This window comes from Gadus chalcogrammus, chromosome 17 (assembly GCF_026213295.1).
Source record: "Gadus chalcogrammus isolate NIFS_2021 chromosome 17, NIFS_Gcha_1.0, whole genome shotgun sequence".
NCBI classification, from domain to species: Eukaryota; Metazoa; Chordata; class Actinopteri; order Gadiformes; family Gadidae; genus Gadus; species Gadus chalcogrammus.
The window spans coordinates 807,330-824,499 of record NC_079428.1 but is presented as its reverse complement, the minus strand read 5'-3'; the positions used below and the strand labels follow the sequence as shown (position 1 = coordinate 824,499).

Sequence of the window (17,170 nt, the reverse complement as noted above, 5' to 3'; positions counted from 1 at the left end):
ATGTATGGATGTCTGAAAGGACTGCTTGAGTGGATGTCAGTTACATTAGGCCACAATTTCCTTAAGGACATTTTCATTACCACCCGCCTGTGTCTTCAGTAGTAGAAGCTGAAGTAGTATTAGTAGAAGTAGCTGGAGTAGTAGTAGCTGAAGTAGTAGTAGTAGATGAGGTAGTAGTAGCTGAAGTAGGAGTTGTAATAGCTGAAGTAGTAGTAGTAGCTGAATTTGTAGTAGGCTACTAATGGTAGTAGTAGTAATGTAGTTATGGTATTCTCTTTAAGAGAATAGCGTAGCCGGTGCGTGATTAAAAGTAGCCCAATAGGGCGGGAAAAAACGCCCAATCTGGCAACACTGCTGAACGTCCTCACGCTCCAGCGTCAACGTAAACATAGCCGATATGAAACTTAAACTGTGATTCTGAAGAAAGCATAAATGATATCGAAAGTGTAGATTTCTCTTCGCTCGCAGTTTTCTTTTTTCATCTTCACGGAAGTGAATGCGTCTTGGGCAGGGGTGGACTGGGACAAAACGAGACCGTGCGAATAGCATGTGTAGAATTTTGCCACTGTGTAAAATAATAGAAAATAGCCCTCAGCCGTGGATTTTTGCATTGCAAATACATGTCAATGTTGGAATGTGTGTGTGGATAGAATTGTGTGAGTATCACATGCAAATATTTTATAAGCAAATAAGCAACCCTAGGTAAATCGAGGGTGAAAAGGTTCCAAATATTGCAGATGGCTTTGGATAGGCAAAACATACTGAGCAGAACAGAGAGTTGTCTTTCTTACAGCATGTGAGCCACTTTCTGTTTATACCATCATTGGTTTCATAGATAGGCCTACACATAACTTTCCTTGGGAGTTGTTGAGGGTGGAAGCAGTGGCGTAAATATCGACGGTGCAACCGGTGCACTACACCGGGGCCAGAGGCATCAGTGGCGCATGGAGGAAGAAAATATATATATCGCCCAGGGCGCAAATGTGTCGGGGTGTCCTCTGGTGGCGCCCTTAATTAATTAACCAAATTATACGAAACCCTCACCGCAGTAAGCAGGACAACGCGACCAGCCCCCCCCCGCTCTGAAGTCCTGTCGAGGGGCACAAAATAAACATTTGCACCCGGGCATATCACCATGATGTTACGCCACTGGGTGGAAGAAAATACAAATCAATACAATGAAATCCCTCATCTCGGTGTACAGCTAGCTCAGCTTCCCCTTTGCTGGACCCAGAATCTGCCTGTCTTAACGGTAGAGCTAAATTTGCATGAAAATGACAAGTAACTAATAATTCTAATTTAGCAGGCCAATTTTTTTTATCATTTAGGAGGTTACCCTTTAAATACAAAGAAAATAAAAAAATGAAAGACAAAGAAATAAAATACATTTAATGGAAGGCTAATATTAATGAGTTTAGGAGTTTAAGTCATTATTATATTGCCAATGCACCTGTCATATCTATGCTGATGTGTCCTGTTCCTTTTCGACGTTTTCGTATTTTTTTGACTCGAGTCCACATCTCTGATTCACGGAGCCTGAGGTGAATAATGTTTAAGTATAAACTACACGTGAACACTCCAATAATAAACAAGATAACACTTTTTGCTGGGATTTATTGGTTTTATTAGCGGTTTATTTGTTTTTATTTTATTGTGCTTCCTTGCTGACAGCTAGGGAAAATTTCCTCAAACACTTGTTCAGTTCGTTTTTTTCTTCAATGGTATTGTTAAATTGATCTTGCTGGAGGAACCACTCTAAAACAGAAGTCAATGGATTCAAAAACGTTGACTTTATTGAGTAAACAAGACAACAAAATGTCAATTTCATTGTTTTAGTGCTGTTTTATAAATATTAAGCTAATTTTACCTTGAAAAACTCGACCATATTGTGCTGCTATTTTTGTGTGTTTTTAGGGATAGCATTTTGTTGAATTTCTTGTATTTTTTTCTCTGAAACTTGCAAAGCGGGACAATTTGCGATGAAAACAATGTCCCGAGTTTGAGATCTGTGGTAATCCGGTACCGTCGTACCCCACCTCCCCCCAATCAATACAAGTCTTCGATGCGAAAACGGCCGGCAACGGCGCATTTATTCTTTGGCAAATAAAATACTACAACAAGGGGAATCTCCCCTCCCGGCAGAACTATAAATCAAAAGTCCGAGCTCCGTGAGCCTCGGGGGACGGTCCGGTCCTCTCTCCTTCTCTCTCACTCGTTCTTATCCCGTTTGTGGGATACGGCGCTCTGTCCATATGGCCGCGGCCCGTCCTCGGAGCGCATCTCGGTCCGGTCCTCGATCCTACACTGGACCCACACGTCTCTCCCATTAGCCAGTCTCCGCTACCCTTTATATGTCTCTCACCTGCGTCTGATCGCTCTCCCTCGCAGGTGTTTCCCTTTTGCCTTGAGTGGGGCTGCGCCAATGCGGTCCCCGGCGCCCTCTGGGGGAGAAGGGTGATAGACCCCCTGCACCACCGGTCCCCTGGGCTTCCATGGCCGCTGTGTCGGGACTATGAAGGCCTCAAATGTGCTCAATGGACAAGCATGAGTACCACTAGCCTATCTATCTTGTGATCGCGTACCAAATTGTAATTTTACCGGTTCAAACCAGCGCTTAAAACATTTTCTAATCATTTGGGCGATGGGGGGGGATTCAAACGATTTTTATAATCTTTTTTTGGGCAACTTCAGCCGGCGCAGCATCCAAGACATTTCTGAATTTATGTTATGGCGACCATTAAAATACATTGAAGGACATTTGCGGCATGTTAATGCAATACTTTGGGGGGAATTCACTTGAACTAAGTCATATCATTTAATATAATGTAGGATACCCATCTCCGTTCAGTAGGAGCCCTCTTCACTTCTCCAGAAAGGAACGTATCCCGCGCAAAGAGTATGCTGCGTTCTTTATAGGTCAATATGGCTGGCGCGTGGTGGGTCCCAGTGTAATTTGAGAAATACATCCCTGCCGGCGACTTTCATTGGATTAGGAAATTATGGGCGGAACTATTTTGTCCCGCCCACGGACGCTCAGGCATCTACGGATACGAATGCTTTTGCTACACATTTACCACCTAGACGTGTTGCAAAACTACCTGCAAAAAAACCCCACAGCTGAGACTTGCAGGAGCATATTCGAGCAGTTGTAACGATGGACTTGTGCTTGCTCATTAAAATGCTGAATCAACATAGCGTTCTTTATTATTTTATTTGTGAGGACATTTTTCACAGATGTGCAACTTCTGATGCATTAGTTCACCTTTGGGGCATGTTCTCAGATTATGAAACACGGTTGTGCTAATGTGTTTTGCAACAACTGCGCTGCAATGATTGTAACAAAAGGATTTGTGCACCTGTAATGTAACACTGATTTGCGTACTCGTTTACCCTATTTTATGTTTACAATGGTCGAAAAAATATTTACGTCTTCATACTGTTACACATTTGTGACTTTAGAGTAGCCTACACATGCAAAATAAATACATACAACTTCAAATTTACTGTGACTTTAGTGTACGCATTCAAATTCTGCAGTTACAGGTGCTAAAGACTTTTTCTACAATAATACCTTATAGGCCTACATCTCTCCCATTTGCTTAAGTTCTTGTTAAGGCTTTTTGGTCCTTCTTGTTTGAAGGTATTATTGTTTGTAATTATTTTGGTTAAAGGATAACAATAAAAGCAATTCAAAAAATGTCGTAGATCTTGCAGGGCTTGTATTCATTGACATGTGGCCAAGACGGAAATATGCACAAGTTGGTTTCACATCGGATACCGATCTTCTCTGGTGAGTCGTCGGAGCTGAGCGCCAATATAGCACTGACCTCACTGCGCAGACCGAAAGGAAGGTGAAACTTTTAGTCTCCTTTTAATTACCTCGCTCAGGTAAAGTCCGGTCATTCTGCCTCATGCGACACCATGGGGAAGATTTACGAAGTCATAGTGATCGGGTTGAACGGAGAAAACATGACCATCGACCTGTGTAACACTGAAGAACCAATGAATGCGATGACAGACGTAAACTATGTAGCATCATTGTTGGATAACTTAATGACGCATTAACCCGAATGCCTGGACAATATTTCGTTTGATTTGTTTAATCATGCATCAAATCAATTTAATCGCACATCTAAGGGAATGACTCCTTCCCTTACATGCTCAGACAGGGACGTAGGCCTATCTTAAAATAATTAACCATAGGGGAAATAGGAATGTTGTGAAATCATGAATACTGGGAGGAAATATCACAAGTATTAAGTCATATCTGAAGTTCAAGACAATACATTTCTCAAATCAAACCAGGCCTACAACTTTTCTGACTCATTATTTAAGCGTTATTGTTGCAGTGCGTATTCTATCCTCTGAATATACCTAACCATGTAGATGGACTGCATTAATTCAGTGCTTTTCTAATCAGTTGCCTACTCAAAGCGCTTGACAATATTGCCTAACATTCATTCCCACACCGACGGCAGAATCAACCATGAAAGGCGCGACAGCCAGCTCGTCTGGAGCAGTCGGGCTCGCAGTCAGGATCAGGCTTCTTGGACACCTTGACTCTCAGCTAGGAGGAGACGGGCATCGAACTAGAAACCTTCCCTTTAACAGCCAACCCAGTCTACCTCCTGAGCTAAATGCCTATTGCATGCCTAAACACATGAATGTTGTTTTCGTGGCTTGGCTTCGAAATCGAAAATGAAAGAATGGCTCAAGATTAGTTCAACTCCATTTGTGCTGAGGAGCAGGCAACACAACACTGGACAGAGCCAAGCTTAAGGTAGGCATGACAACCTGATGATTAGGCCTATTCCAATAGTTGATTTCCGATCGACAACCATTTCGATTTGCATTTGGGAATGGATCAATACGCGCGCTCATAGGGCTGGTCATACATTCTTATGAGCGTCAAATATTTTGTTTTTCTCTTAAATTCCACAACGAACCAATTAGTTATGCATTTAATAATTTCACAATTCCTAATAATAATTTATATTTATATTCCTTCAAAGGGACACGCCATGAGTAATTATATTCGTGTATGGGATCGAGCAGGTACAGTTGTATTTTTGTATGACGGGACATTACTCCTAGTCCTATATCTTGTTGGATGTTTTAATTGGCATGTATAGACCTGGTTATGGTGGTACATCTGTTGTGTTTCTGTGTCTATCCCTCTCTCACGATGCAGAACCCAAGTACAGAGGCTTGAGAAACCGGGGCTCCACCGACTACCTGAACAGCGTGCTTCAAGTGCTCTTCATGACCAAAGAATTCAGAGACGCTGTCCAAAGGTTTGTTGTGTTTCGGTCCTCCTAACCTCTCTACCCCGGCTCTACCTCTGTCCCTAAGCCTATTATCTATCATTAACTGACTGTCTTTTTGCACTATTACAACATATATAATTTGCACTATTACAATATATCATATAATTTATCTTTTGCTGCTATTACTAACTGTATTTTGCAGTATTACAACTAAGGAAACCATTTGCTATATTTTCTTACATATATATAATAGACTTATATGTTATTGTATGTTTTTATGATTGGTAAATGTCTAGCTGTTGTGCACTTTATTGTTTACATAAGTGTAAGGAAATGTCTTGTCTTTATCTCTTGCGCCTGTTCACTTTATCTCTTTGACTGTGGGATAGTGAGAAACGTCTTTTCGATTTCCATGTATGTCTGGTATGTGAAGACTTTGACTATGACTTTAAGCCTTTGTCCTCTCGTCACCAGTCCCAAAAATAGTTTTTGCCACAGTGAAAGCTCCCATACCTCCTACATCGATGCTGATCTCAAAGATCTCTTCCGTCAGCTGAAGACCGGTTCTCCCACTACGGAATACATCATCCGCAAACTTGGGATAGAAAATGGTACACAAAGAAACCTGAAGAAGAATAGGGAGTGTGTATCCGATGATGTTATTCTAAAACCCTTTGTCTCTTCATCCTTCAGTATGGAAGCAGCAAGATGCGGCAGAGTATTTTGAGAAGATTTTAAGTCTGGCGAGTCCTGGGGCCTCACAGGTGAGGTGCACCTTCAGAATAAACATCTCCTCCATGTTGGATTCACCAGGACTGAACGCACACCAAGTCTGTGTACATTGGGCAATTTATATCATGTGTGTGTGTCTGGTTGTGTGTGTGTGTGTGTGTGTGTGTGTGTGTGTGTGTGTGTGTGTGTGTGTGTGTGTGTGTGTGTGTGTGTGTGTGTGTGTGTGTGTGTGTGTGTGTGTGTGTGTACAGGTTTTCCATGGAAGGTTAATTCACCGCACGTCATGTTCGTGTGGCGCAAGCACTAATGAACACAATTCATTTTGGACTCTGAATCTCCCGATTAACAATGCCCACAATGGAGTTTATAACGTGGTAAGCAACCTGCAGACTTTAGTATAACGTAGAGAATTAGAGTACAAAAAAGAGACTACCCACAACATGCTACTATAATATTCAATGGTTGTGATTTAAGATAATATTTCGTTTTGGCCTTTCACAGGAAGACGGGTTGAAAGGATTTTTCAGCCAATCAACGTTAACCGGAGACAACCAAGTGTACTGTGATGAGTGCGAAGTCAAAAGAGACACCACTACTGTAGGTAACAAAGTTAATGACGAAATGTACAACCATCTTAACAGAGAGGTTTTGACTCGGCTCCTCCTTTTCTTATTCTGTGTTGTCGTTAGGAATGTGAAGTAGAACTCTATCCAAAGGTTCTTGTGCTGCTGCTCAAGAGATTTGAGTTCAGCTACTACATAATGGACTACGTGAAAAACGACTGCCCTGTGGATGTTCCTTTGAACATTGAAATGCCAAAGGTACAACGCACGCACACACACAATTGCATGGACACACACACACACACACACACACACACACACACACACACACACACACACACACACACACACACACACACACACACACACACAGAGACGAATGAACCCTAAAGAAAACATTGAAAACTAGTGCATATAAAGTCAACTCATACCCCTCTGATGGTGACTGAAGGCCAGGCTATGGTGCCACCCTGTGGCCATGATGGGTAGTAGCAGTAGTGCGGGACGCAGGGTGAAGCCAGTGTCGCTTCAAACAGGTGCAGAGGCCTGTCAATCCTCCTGCTTATGCGTTCCTCATTGTGGTCTCTTTGTCCCTGTTCAGGGCGTGAGCTATGAGCTCTATGCCACCGTGGACCATGTGGGGGACCTGAGGGGGGGCCACTACACAGCCACCATCCAGCCTCCAGACGACGGAGGCTGCTGGTACGACTTCAACGACTCCATGGTGACACCGGTAAGTCTGGCGTCTCTTTGGCAGACACTGGCTATCGTCTAATATTCATATCCTCTCTCAGTTCTCGTAATGTGTTGGTATTTTAACTGTAATCCTTCTACTTTCCTTAGAAAAACAACTTTAATCCAGAAAGGTTTGTGCAGACTTATTTAAATACTTTTAAATTGCTGCGACTCGATGCTTTGTTCCTGTGGATTATGAACATTATTCTGATCCCCTTCCTCACAGGAGCCAGAGCGGCTATCTCCTTTTTTACAGAAAGAGAGAAAGACAAAGTAAGTTTGGAAACCAGGTCCACGACAAATCTCCCATGAATATACTTTGGACAAAAGTTGATCTAACCATCTTCTACTTCTTCTTCCTCTTCCTCTTCATCTCCTACTTCTCCTTCTTCTCCTCCAGCTAGTGATCCACCTCAGGAGCACCACCACGGGTCGTCTGTGGACCCGGTCGAGTCGGAGACCAATCAGAACAACGCTGACGATGGCAACGCTGATCTTACTAAGCGTGTTGATGTCAGGAAGGGGGTTGATGATCCTGAGAGTGTTGATGTTGAGAGAGGTGATGATGTCAGGAAGGGGGTTGATGATCCTGAGAGTGTTGATGTTGAGAGAGGTGATGATGTCAGGAAGGGGGTTGATGATCCTGAGAGTGTTGATGTTGAGAGAGGTGATGATGTCAGGAAGGGGGTTGATGATCCTGAGAGTGTTGATGTTGAGAGAGGTGATGATGTCAGGAAGGGGGTTGATGATCCTGAGAGTGTTGATGTTGAGAGAGGTGATGATGTCAGGAAGGGGGTTGATGATCCTGAGAGTGTTGATGTTGAGAGAGGTGATGATGTCAGGAAGGGGGTTGATGATCCTGAGAGTGTTGATGTTGAGAGAGGTGATGATGTCAGGAAGGGGGTTGATGATCCTGAGAGTGTTGATGTTGAGAGAGGTGATGATGTCTGGGCGGGGGTTGATGATCCTGAGAGTGTTGATGTTGAGAGAGGTGATGATGTCAGGAAGGGGGTTGATGATCCTGAGAGTGTTGATGTTGAGAGAGGTGATGATGTCAGGAAGGGGGTTGATGATCCTGAGAGTGTTGATGTTGAGAGAGGTGATGATGTCAGGAAGGGGGTTGATGATCCTGAGAGTGTTGATGTTAAGAGAGGTGATGATGTCAGGAAGGGGGTTGATGATCCTGAGAGTGTTGATGTTGAGAGAGGTGATGATGTCAGGAAGGGGGTTGATGATCCTGAGAGTGTTGATGTTGAGAGAGGTGATGATGTCTGGAAGGGGGTTGATGTCCCTGAGGGTGGTGAGGTCACAGGAGGTGATGTCGTGGCGGGGGACCCTCGAACATTGGAGAGTGCGAGGTTAGACGGGAAGGGTGGCGAGCGCATTAAGAGAGACGAAGAGCTTCCGACCAATAAGATGGAGTCCCGCAAACCAGGTGATCAAGCTGGCCAACAGGAAGCCAGCAGCACCGCCCCAACGGTCAGCGATCCGGAGGGCGTTGTTACCGAGAGGAGGAGGGGGGAGGAGGGGCAGACGGAGGGCGGAGTAATACAGAAGACTGACGATGGCAACGCTGACCACGATAGTGATGGTGATGACCACCACAGTACACCCTCCTCCTCTGAGCCAATGGTTAAACAGCCGGCGTCGGCGGGGAGCAGTGATGTCACGGGAGGTGATGATGTCATGGAGTGTGGGGATGTCGGGGCAGGTGATGTGGTCGGGCCGGGGGACCCTCTACTAAGGGGAATGGAGAGGTTAGACCGTAAGGGTGGCGAGCGCAGGACAACAGGTGTAGAGGTTCCGACCAATGAGAAGGAGTCTCGTGAACCAGGTGATCAAGCTGTCCAACAGGAAGCCAGCGGCACCGGCCCAATGGTCAGCGGTCCAGAGGGCGGGGTTAACGAGAGGAGGCGGGGCCGGAGGGAAAGTATGGAGCTTATGGAAGTCCGTGAGGAGGGGGAGACGGAGGGCGGAGTAATACAGAAGAAACATAGAAAAGTCTTTGACATTCCAAACTGTTTCTCCGGATTGTGTTTGAGCTCTAGGCCGAGATTGGCAAAGCGTAAACAGAGACTGGGAAATAAGGTTGACATGGTCAAAGATAAAATATCTATTAAAAAGAGACGAAAGAAGAATGGCTTTATGGTATTATATAAGCAGACCTCGGATACAGAATAAAAGCCAGTTGAACTAGGCTTTTAAACATTCCGGTTTTGCATTGAACATGTATTTGAACGTTGTGCCAGGTTGCAGGAATCAAAGCTGAATTGTGCCTTGGTTAGTGAAGTTAAGCTGTAATGAAAGGGCATCAGCTGTGTTTTTTTTGGGGATACTATCCATTTTTAACATGTTGACCGGCACGATGATTACTATTAAAACCGTGACTATGTTTAATCAGTCATTTTTTTAATCAATCTTGTGTTTTGTTCTGCTTTCATAGTTTGGGTGTGCTGTTTTTTAGACATGGCCCAAAATAAGCATAGATAACATGCACTTTTGGTGTGCTTAGATATTCACATGAAGGGCAAAATATGGGAAATAACGCTTTATAATTATATGGTCATTTCGAAATACTTATTTTGGGGGGCTGTCGATGGATAATAAAATCGCTTTTCAATCGCACAATTTACTGCTCGTGAATCATTGCTTTTCTTTTGAAGCATAAAAAAATGGATTTATAAATGTGGAATCATTTATTAACGAAACTGCTCGTCTGCTCTCTATACTGGGTCCTCGGCTGTCCTCGGCTGTCCACTACAGGGGACATGTCCAGAACCTCCGTCCTGGTCCTTTTCTCACTTCCGCCAGGCTGGGGTTGCCTGACGCGTGGTGCGTGCGCAGACCTTTATGGAAAGCCAAGAAGGCCACAAACTGTCCCTATGGCGCGGTAAAAGGGCTAAACTGCAAGAAAACCATACGGAATCCGTGCGGTTTGGCAGGAATTCCGTACGGAATCCGTACGGTTTTTGCATACCTAATAGCCGCGGCTATTAGTTATGCGCTCCGGCTATTAGGTATGCAGAACGAGCCCCTCCCTCTTTTTGCTTGACCACTAAGTTTGAAGGCTGTCTAACCAATCAGGGAAAATAAATACCAGAGTAAAGTAACGCAAATTTGTCGAGACGAGAGCTGCAGTGCCTCCATGTTTCGCCGTAACATAAAGCTGTGTTGTCTTTAGGCTACTAGTTTCACTACAATGTAATTACCACCACCAGCTAGTGGAAAATACATTTGTGTCTAATACAGTGATATATTTGTTGTATATGCTATATATTGAGATGGCAGTGTGCGAAATACCCGTCAATATCTGGGGATGTCCTCATCCCCAGATTGTTGGCATCATTCTTGCGCAATCAGAAGAACAATGAATTTAATAAATGCCAGGTATATAGCATATCGGAGACGAGCACACAATCAGTGAAATGAGAGCCTGCAGTATGACCGATCTTGTGACATTATTTAACCATCCATCTACAGATAATACGATCAGACAGATACATCATTGAACACATATAAGACCACCACAAGCCAAACTTCACCACGGCAGGTGCGCTCTCTCTCGCACAATAACTCCAACTCCAAGGCAAGGCTGTTTCACTAAGACCACAAACATTGTAGTTTGTGGTGAGTTTTGTCCTTTGTGTTACCTGTTTTACCTGCGTCACCTGTGTTCTCGGTGTTCCTTGCCTTTTTGCGTTAATAAATTACCCTTTACCTGAACTGTCTGCTATTGGGTCCTACCTGCCTGCCACTGGCTAACCGGCTAACCGTGACAGAATGATCCGACCATCATTGGACCCAGCGGACGCTCTTTTTGTTGGAGGCTGCGTTGGGGCGTACGTGCAGCGCTGTTGCTTCAAGGCCCGGGTTGGAGGGTGCCTTACCCGAGAGGGCAGTCGAGCTTCTCAACCCCAGTGTGAGAGTCTTAAGCCTCCACGCTCCTGCTTCCAGCCGCAGCCCCCGGGCCCCCGCTACCAGCCTCCTCCTGCCTTACGGATCATCAGAGTGGGGGTGTTGAGTTTGGAGTACCATCAGGTTCCACATTTCTCTCCAGCCCCTGAGCTGACCCCGGTCCCCGAGCCCTGTCCGGTTCGTGAACCCTACTCCTTCCCGAGGGTGCTCCTCTTCCAGATCTTCCAGACCTTCCAGAAGGGGCCCGCCCTCTACCTTGCCTTCCAGAGGGGTCCCGCCTTCCGAACCTTCCAGAAGGGGCCCACATTCTACCTTGCCTTCGTCTTCGCCGATGCCGGCCACCGGTGGGTCTTCGTCGTTGCAGGCCTCCAGAAGTTTTTTGGGGTTCTTTCCTCCTGGCTATCCCCCCAACCCACCCTATTTGGGTTTGAATTTCTTTTTTTTGCATGTCGTGGGTCGCCTGGTAGTCGACCCTTAAGGGGGGGGGGGGTACTGTCATGACCTGTCTGTTTCCTTGTCTTGTTTTGGTGTGTTTTACTTTGGTATCTGTGTCTTGTTTCTCCCCATGTCCGGTCAAGTTTCCCTCCTGTGTGATTACTGCTCCCTCCCCTAATGTGTTTCAGCTCTTACTCGTTGCGTGCCCTGTGTTTGGTATTTAATCCCTTGTCTTTCCTTTGTTCCTTGTCAGATCATTGTGGTTTGTGGAGAGTTGTCCTGTGTGTTGCCTGTGTTCCCTGGTATTCCCTGTGTTACCCATGTTACCTGCGTCACCTGTGTTCTCGGTGTTTCTTGCCTTTTTGCGTTCATAAATCACCTGAACTTGTCTGCTATTGGGTCCTACCTGCCTGCCTGCCTGCCACCTGTAAACCGTGACACTGAAGGAAAAGATAATTCACCGCCGGAAGTCGGGGTGGCCCATGCAAGTCAACGGAGCGTTCCACAGCATTAATAAATAAATATAGGCCTATTTATTTATTTATTATATACCGACAAAACCAGACTTCCTCGAAGCAACGAGAATGGTCTATTAAATTCCAGATGGGAGCATAGGGATATAGTGCCATACGTCAATACCAATCTCATTCATGGAATTTCTGAGTTGATGGTCAATTGTCAGATACAGATCTTGTTATAACGATAATTGAATAAAAGCTATGGTCTCTACTTATAATATTATAACTAAATAATTGTACATTTATGTGATATATATATTTTAATATTTAATTAATTAAATACAATAACGGCTTTAAACATGGGACATGCCTGAGGGTTTTTTGGCCTTTTCTTTTCAATGGGCCTGCGTCCACGTCACGTGACTCAACGTCACGTGAACTAGGATCCGCTGGTTAGGAAATAGACAGATCCTCCAAGGTTTCCTACAAAAGGTACCTTGGAATATGTTTCTATTTTCGTTTTTTTTATCGCTGTCAGGTGGTTTGTTACGTCACTCAGAGAGACGCGCATGGTCAGATTTTAAAGTGACACAGCCTATAACCTATTCTTGAAAGCAAAACACCAAGCTCATTGATTTAACGAGGCAGGGTTATTTGAAACAAATAATTCAATATGCGTGAGAGGTCATTCCTCCTCCTGAGTGTGCTTCCTGCGGTAGGAGGACATTCCTGTCACTAAAACTGCTTTCCACCACATTCTGAGCCTGTAGGTCCTGCAGGCAACACTTCTGAGAGGCCTTGTCCAATTACACTCCATTTTAAAAACTTTTTTTCTCCAAGTGCTAGAAATCCAAATCGCATATGTCGTTCTCGGGGCCCCGGGAAATGTGTGCAAACATTTTGGCATCTATAGCTATCTCGAAAAGGCGGGGAAAGGGGCGTGACCTCCAACAGTAGAGTTTTTTTCATCCCGCATTTTTTGCGGGAAGGAGGTGTACATTTGTGGCTTAAGGTGTGTAGACACAGCTGGCCTGTGGCCACGTTTTTGAAGTCTGGGGACAAAAGTTCAAAAGGAGCCGGCACCACGCTGCTTATGAGACAACAAAAAGTTTATGTGCATTTCTCTCATAACTTTTTGTCTTTATTAAAGAGAGGGCTGATTCTCAGATATGCATGTTGGATGGCTAGGCTGTAGGTCTGGGAAGAACTTCAGGCCAACATCTGCTTGTGGACAGTAGGGGTGTACACTAGACATAAATAGGAAGCCCACTCAGGAGGAGGAATGACGTCCAGGGCCGACACTGGCCCTGGAGGAGGTTATACAACAAAAAACAACGGTGGGCCTCTTCATAACTGATTTATATATTTTTGTAATTCAATAATGTAATATATATATATCTATATATGTAGATATATTTTTGTAGAAACCTTCGTTTTTGGTGCACCCCCAGGTACTTGGTGCCCTACTGCGTAGGCCTACTCTGCGTATAGGGAGCGGCGGGCCTTCCCGTCAGCCACCGACGCTAAAGTGCCTATGCCAACAGTCGCTATTTTACGTTCTCGGGGTGAGTCTGTGTTGAAAGGTCTGTCCACGACACATTGACGTTGTTTATCTGACCAACGTCAAAACGTCGGAGGCAAAACTCATACAAACACCAAAACCAGAATTAACAAAAGATAAAAAAGTACAAATGTGAAAGCTTGTATAGAATAAGACTCATACAGCTGAACCAGGTAATGAATGATGAGTAACAAATGCATATCAATTAGCTGTCACTATGTAGAACCCGTTGAGGCGGACTCGGAGGTTAAAAACCTATAATGGTAGAAAAAAACATTTGCGGCTTTCCTGCAATACATTCGAGGATCCTCTAGGGGTCCCTGAAACCCCGTGAACTTATTAGTGAACGCAACAGACTCGTCTTCAGTCAGAAGTGAAAGAATATAATTGAATCCCTACGTGTCTCATTCAAGTCACATACCGAAAGTGAAACTAAACCGCTGCGTAACAATGCAGTCTCCATTCAAGCAAACGATGGAAGACATGTATTTTGGTCTTTAGCCTTGCCTCTGGCATTATTCTGTAGATGATCATGACTCTTATCGTACCAATTATATCTAAACTGGAGTTTTGATAATGTGATGTAGGCTACTCTCACTTACTAGTGGAGGTTAATGTCAACAGAGATTGCTGGCCTACATGGTCGCACGCAGAATGAGTTTCGCTTCTTATTGACATCATGAGTGACTCGGGTACACTGGAACGTTGTGGAACGGCTCTTTCTTTATATAACTCATTCTCTTCTACTTTGCTCGCTATCTTCAAACTATGGCTGCACATAATCAATGATACAATCTTGATCTACTGTGCACGCTATCTTCAAACTATGGCTTCTAAATAGGCAATTTCTAGGGTGGCATGTTGTATCTTAAAGTTGACATATTATACCACCAAGTGCGAGTGTGATTAGCCATTACAATCCGTTTTGTCGTCACACCTGCTGGTATAATATGTCACCTTTAATTATTTTACATAATAATGAGCAGTGGCGTGCCACCATACCATTCAATTTTTTTTTTATTGCCATAACAATAAGGCACAGTGTCGACAACATGAATGATAAATCAAATACACCGTTATTATCTCTTCCATATTGGCATGGCGGTCTGCCTCGGTGCGATGCCGCTGCTGCAGGCTATGAAATAGCAGCTGGTCTGAAGGCACTGCCCGGTGAGCTTCAGACACACGAAGCAGAACTCCACCTTGCAGCGTGGGCATAGGATGTTCTTGCAACCGGTCTTGTCGTGCTCCACCTTTAAGCCACAGGTGGGGCAGGCCCTGATGGAAGGGACAGGCCCCACCCCCGCCACCTGGGACATCGTGATGGTGCCACACCCTTTCAGCAGCTCCAGATCCTTGTCTGAGCAGTCGTCGTTGTCACAGCGGTCGCTGCGCGGCCCCCTCCCCTTCCAGGGCCTCAGACACTGCCAGCAGAACTGCTTGGTGGGCTTGTTGCTTTCTTTACAGATAGTGCATTGGAAACAGAGATTGTCTAACGCTTCTCTTTCCACGTAGGTTTTACAGCCAGGGCACTGTTTGGGATGAAGACAAAAGGGTGGCCATGAAATAGCTGACATTTAGTCGCGTTTTTTCCTTCTCTGGACACATAATAAGGCCACTTACTGCTTTAAAGTCACAAAACCGTGCGGCGGCTAGACGGCCCAATTTCATTTCAAAGTCCAGCATCTCTTCTGCGGTCAGTGCGGCCAGCCGGCGGACCTCTGTGTAGGGCCACTCGGCACCACACTGCTCCGTGCCCTCCGTGGGTGCAGGGCACTTAAATGTGTACTGGCCCTGCGGAGGAAGAACGCAGGACCAAACGTCACTCTTTTGGTCTTGCTCCCGTTCTGTCCATATTAATTTCAATAAAGTTGGTTTCTTTCTTGTAGCTACGGTTTAGGGGGACCCAGGGGATACTACCACTACCAATTACAGATCGTCTGCACAATAGAGAAACTGGTCTGGTCACGTCGCTGTTAAATAAGTAAGGAATAATATACAGCCGGTCATTATCATCTAATAAACTCCAACAGGCCGATGCAAGACCCCATGAACTGCTTTTGGTGTAGGTTGCTTTTGCTCAAAATGAAAGGTCAGTCTTTTTTGTAAATAGCATCTGCAACGGTCAGTTAAACATATTGATGGTCTGTTATGCAGACTGCTGACGGCTCGTAACAATCTGAATCGATTATTCAACAAAGCAGTGTAATAAACGTGAATAATATGGCTACCTGGTCCAGCAAACTGCGACACCACCCGGTCAGAGATTCTGGCTTCACGGCGTGACCGCAAGACATCTCCGCGCTGAGCTGCTCGTCTCCGTCCTCAGGTGCTGAGGGGAGGGAGACACACGCAGTGGTCGATATGCAATCAATCGATGACCCTGATCGAGGCTTCAAAATAAAAGCATTACGGTTTTCAAGTTTGCAATAACAAAAGTTTCATAATTATAAGGGATGGACGTATTTGCTCCTACAATATCGAATTCAAAACAACACGCTGGGTTAATTGAGTGAATTTGATGGTCACTTACGAAGCGGGTCTAAGTCATCTGGTCTGTTGACAAATTTAAGAGTGGTGTCTTCCGGATCATATCTCTTCTCTGAATTCTGCTCGCTCATTTTACTTTCTATCGACTGTTATTGCTCGTTTGCTGAGATGAGTTAAACTGCTGCGTGTTGGTGGCAACTGGAAGAAGACGGGCTTTCGGTTCTGTTTCTATCTTTCTGAGAAAACACGTGATTGCGCGGCAGGCTGTCAGGGATTCATTGAGCCATCCCCTAGTGACGCGGGAACGCGCGTTGTGCACACGGGAGTACACGTTCTGCCTGAAGGTGATGAGTCCGCTATGAGATTGTTGAGATTGTTATAAACTATAAGCAACAAAACTATTGGTTAGGTTTAGCTAACAAAACAATTGGTTAGGTTTATAGGCCCATTGGTTAGGTTTAGGTAACACAACTACTGGTTAGGTTTAGGCAACACAACTAGGTTAGGTTTATGAAACACGACTTGCTGAGGGTGGCAGAAAGGTCTTCCTGAAGCCAAACCTCTTGGCTTCTTGTTATGGCTTCTTGTTATGGTAGATCTTGCAGTCAGTCTTGTATTCATTGACATGTGGCCAAGACGGAAATGTGCACAAGTCGGTTTCACATCGGATACCGACGCTGCTCTTCTCTGGTGAGTCGTCGGAGCTGAGCGCACAACCGCCAATATAACACTGACTTCACTCCGCAGACCAGAAGGAAAGTGAAACTTTGAGTCTCCTTTTAATTATCTCGCTCACGTAAAGTCCGGTCATTCTGCCTCATGCGACACCATGGGGAAGATTTACCAAGTCATAGTGATCGGGTTGAACGGAGAGAACATGACCATCGACCTGTGTAACACCGAAGAACAGATGAAGGCGATGACAGTGCTGCAGCTCAAGAACAAGTTAGGCGAGCGTCTTCCAGGGAGGGCAGGTACATGGCCTTTAAAATACCATTATTTAATTCGAACCAA

At 44.9% G+C, this 17,170-nt stretch overlaps 2 protein-coding genes across 2 annotated transcripts; one reads left to right on the top strand and one right to left on the bottom strand.

Annotated features, from left to right (window-relative positions):
- The first annotated feature begins 3,742 nt into the window (after nt 1-3,742).
- Nucleotides 3,743-12,875, top strand: LOC130370382 (uncharacterized). The gene is made up of 14 exons (XM_056576143.1): nt 3,743-4,780; nt 5,013-5,055; nt 5,192-5,294; nt 5,742-5,878; nt 5,961-6,031; nt 6,251-6,373; nt 6,501-6,596; nt 6,689-6,820; nt 7,164-7,295; nt 7,406-7,428; nt 7,524-7,570; nt 7,698-9,274; nt 11,252-11,389; nt 12,825-12,875. The coding sequence occupies exons 2-14, from the start codon at nt 5,022-5,024 to the stop codon at nt 12,873-12,875; spliced, it is 2,664 nt and encodes an 887-aa protein (XP_056432118.1). The 5' UTR covers nt 3,743-4,780; nt 5,013-5,021.
- Nucleotides 12,876-13,777: 902 nt separating this feature from the next.
- Nucleotides 13,778-17,146, bottom strand: LOC130369969 (uncharacterized). The gene is made up of 4 exons (XM_056575601.1): nt 16,200-17,146; nt 15,898-15,998; nt 15,290-15,460; nt 13,778-15,198 (listed from the first exon to the last, which is right to left on the bottom strand). The coding sequence occupies exons 1-4, from the start codon at nt 16,285-16,287 to the stop codon at nt 14,746-14,748; spliced, it is 813 nt and encodes a 270-aa protein (XP_056431576.1). The 5' UTR covers nt 16,288-17,146; the 3' UTR covers nt 13,778-14,745.
- Nucleotides 17,147-17,170: the final 24 nt, after the last annotated feature.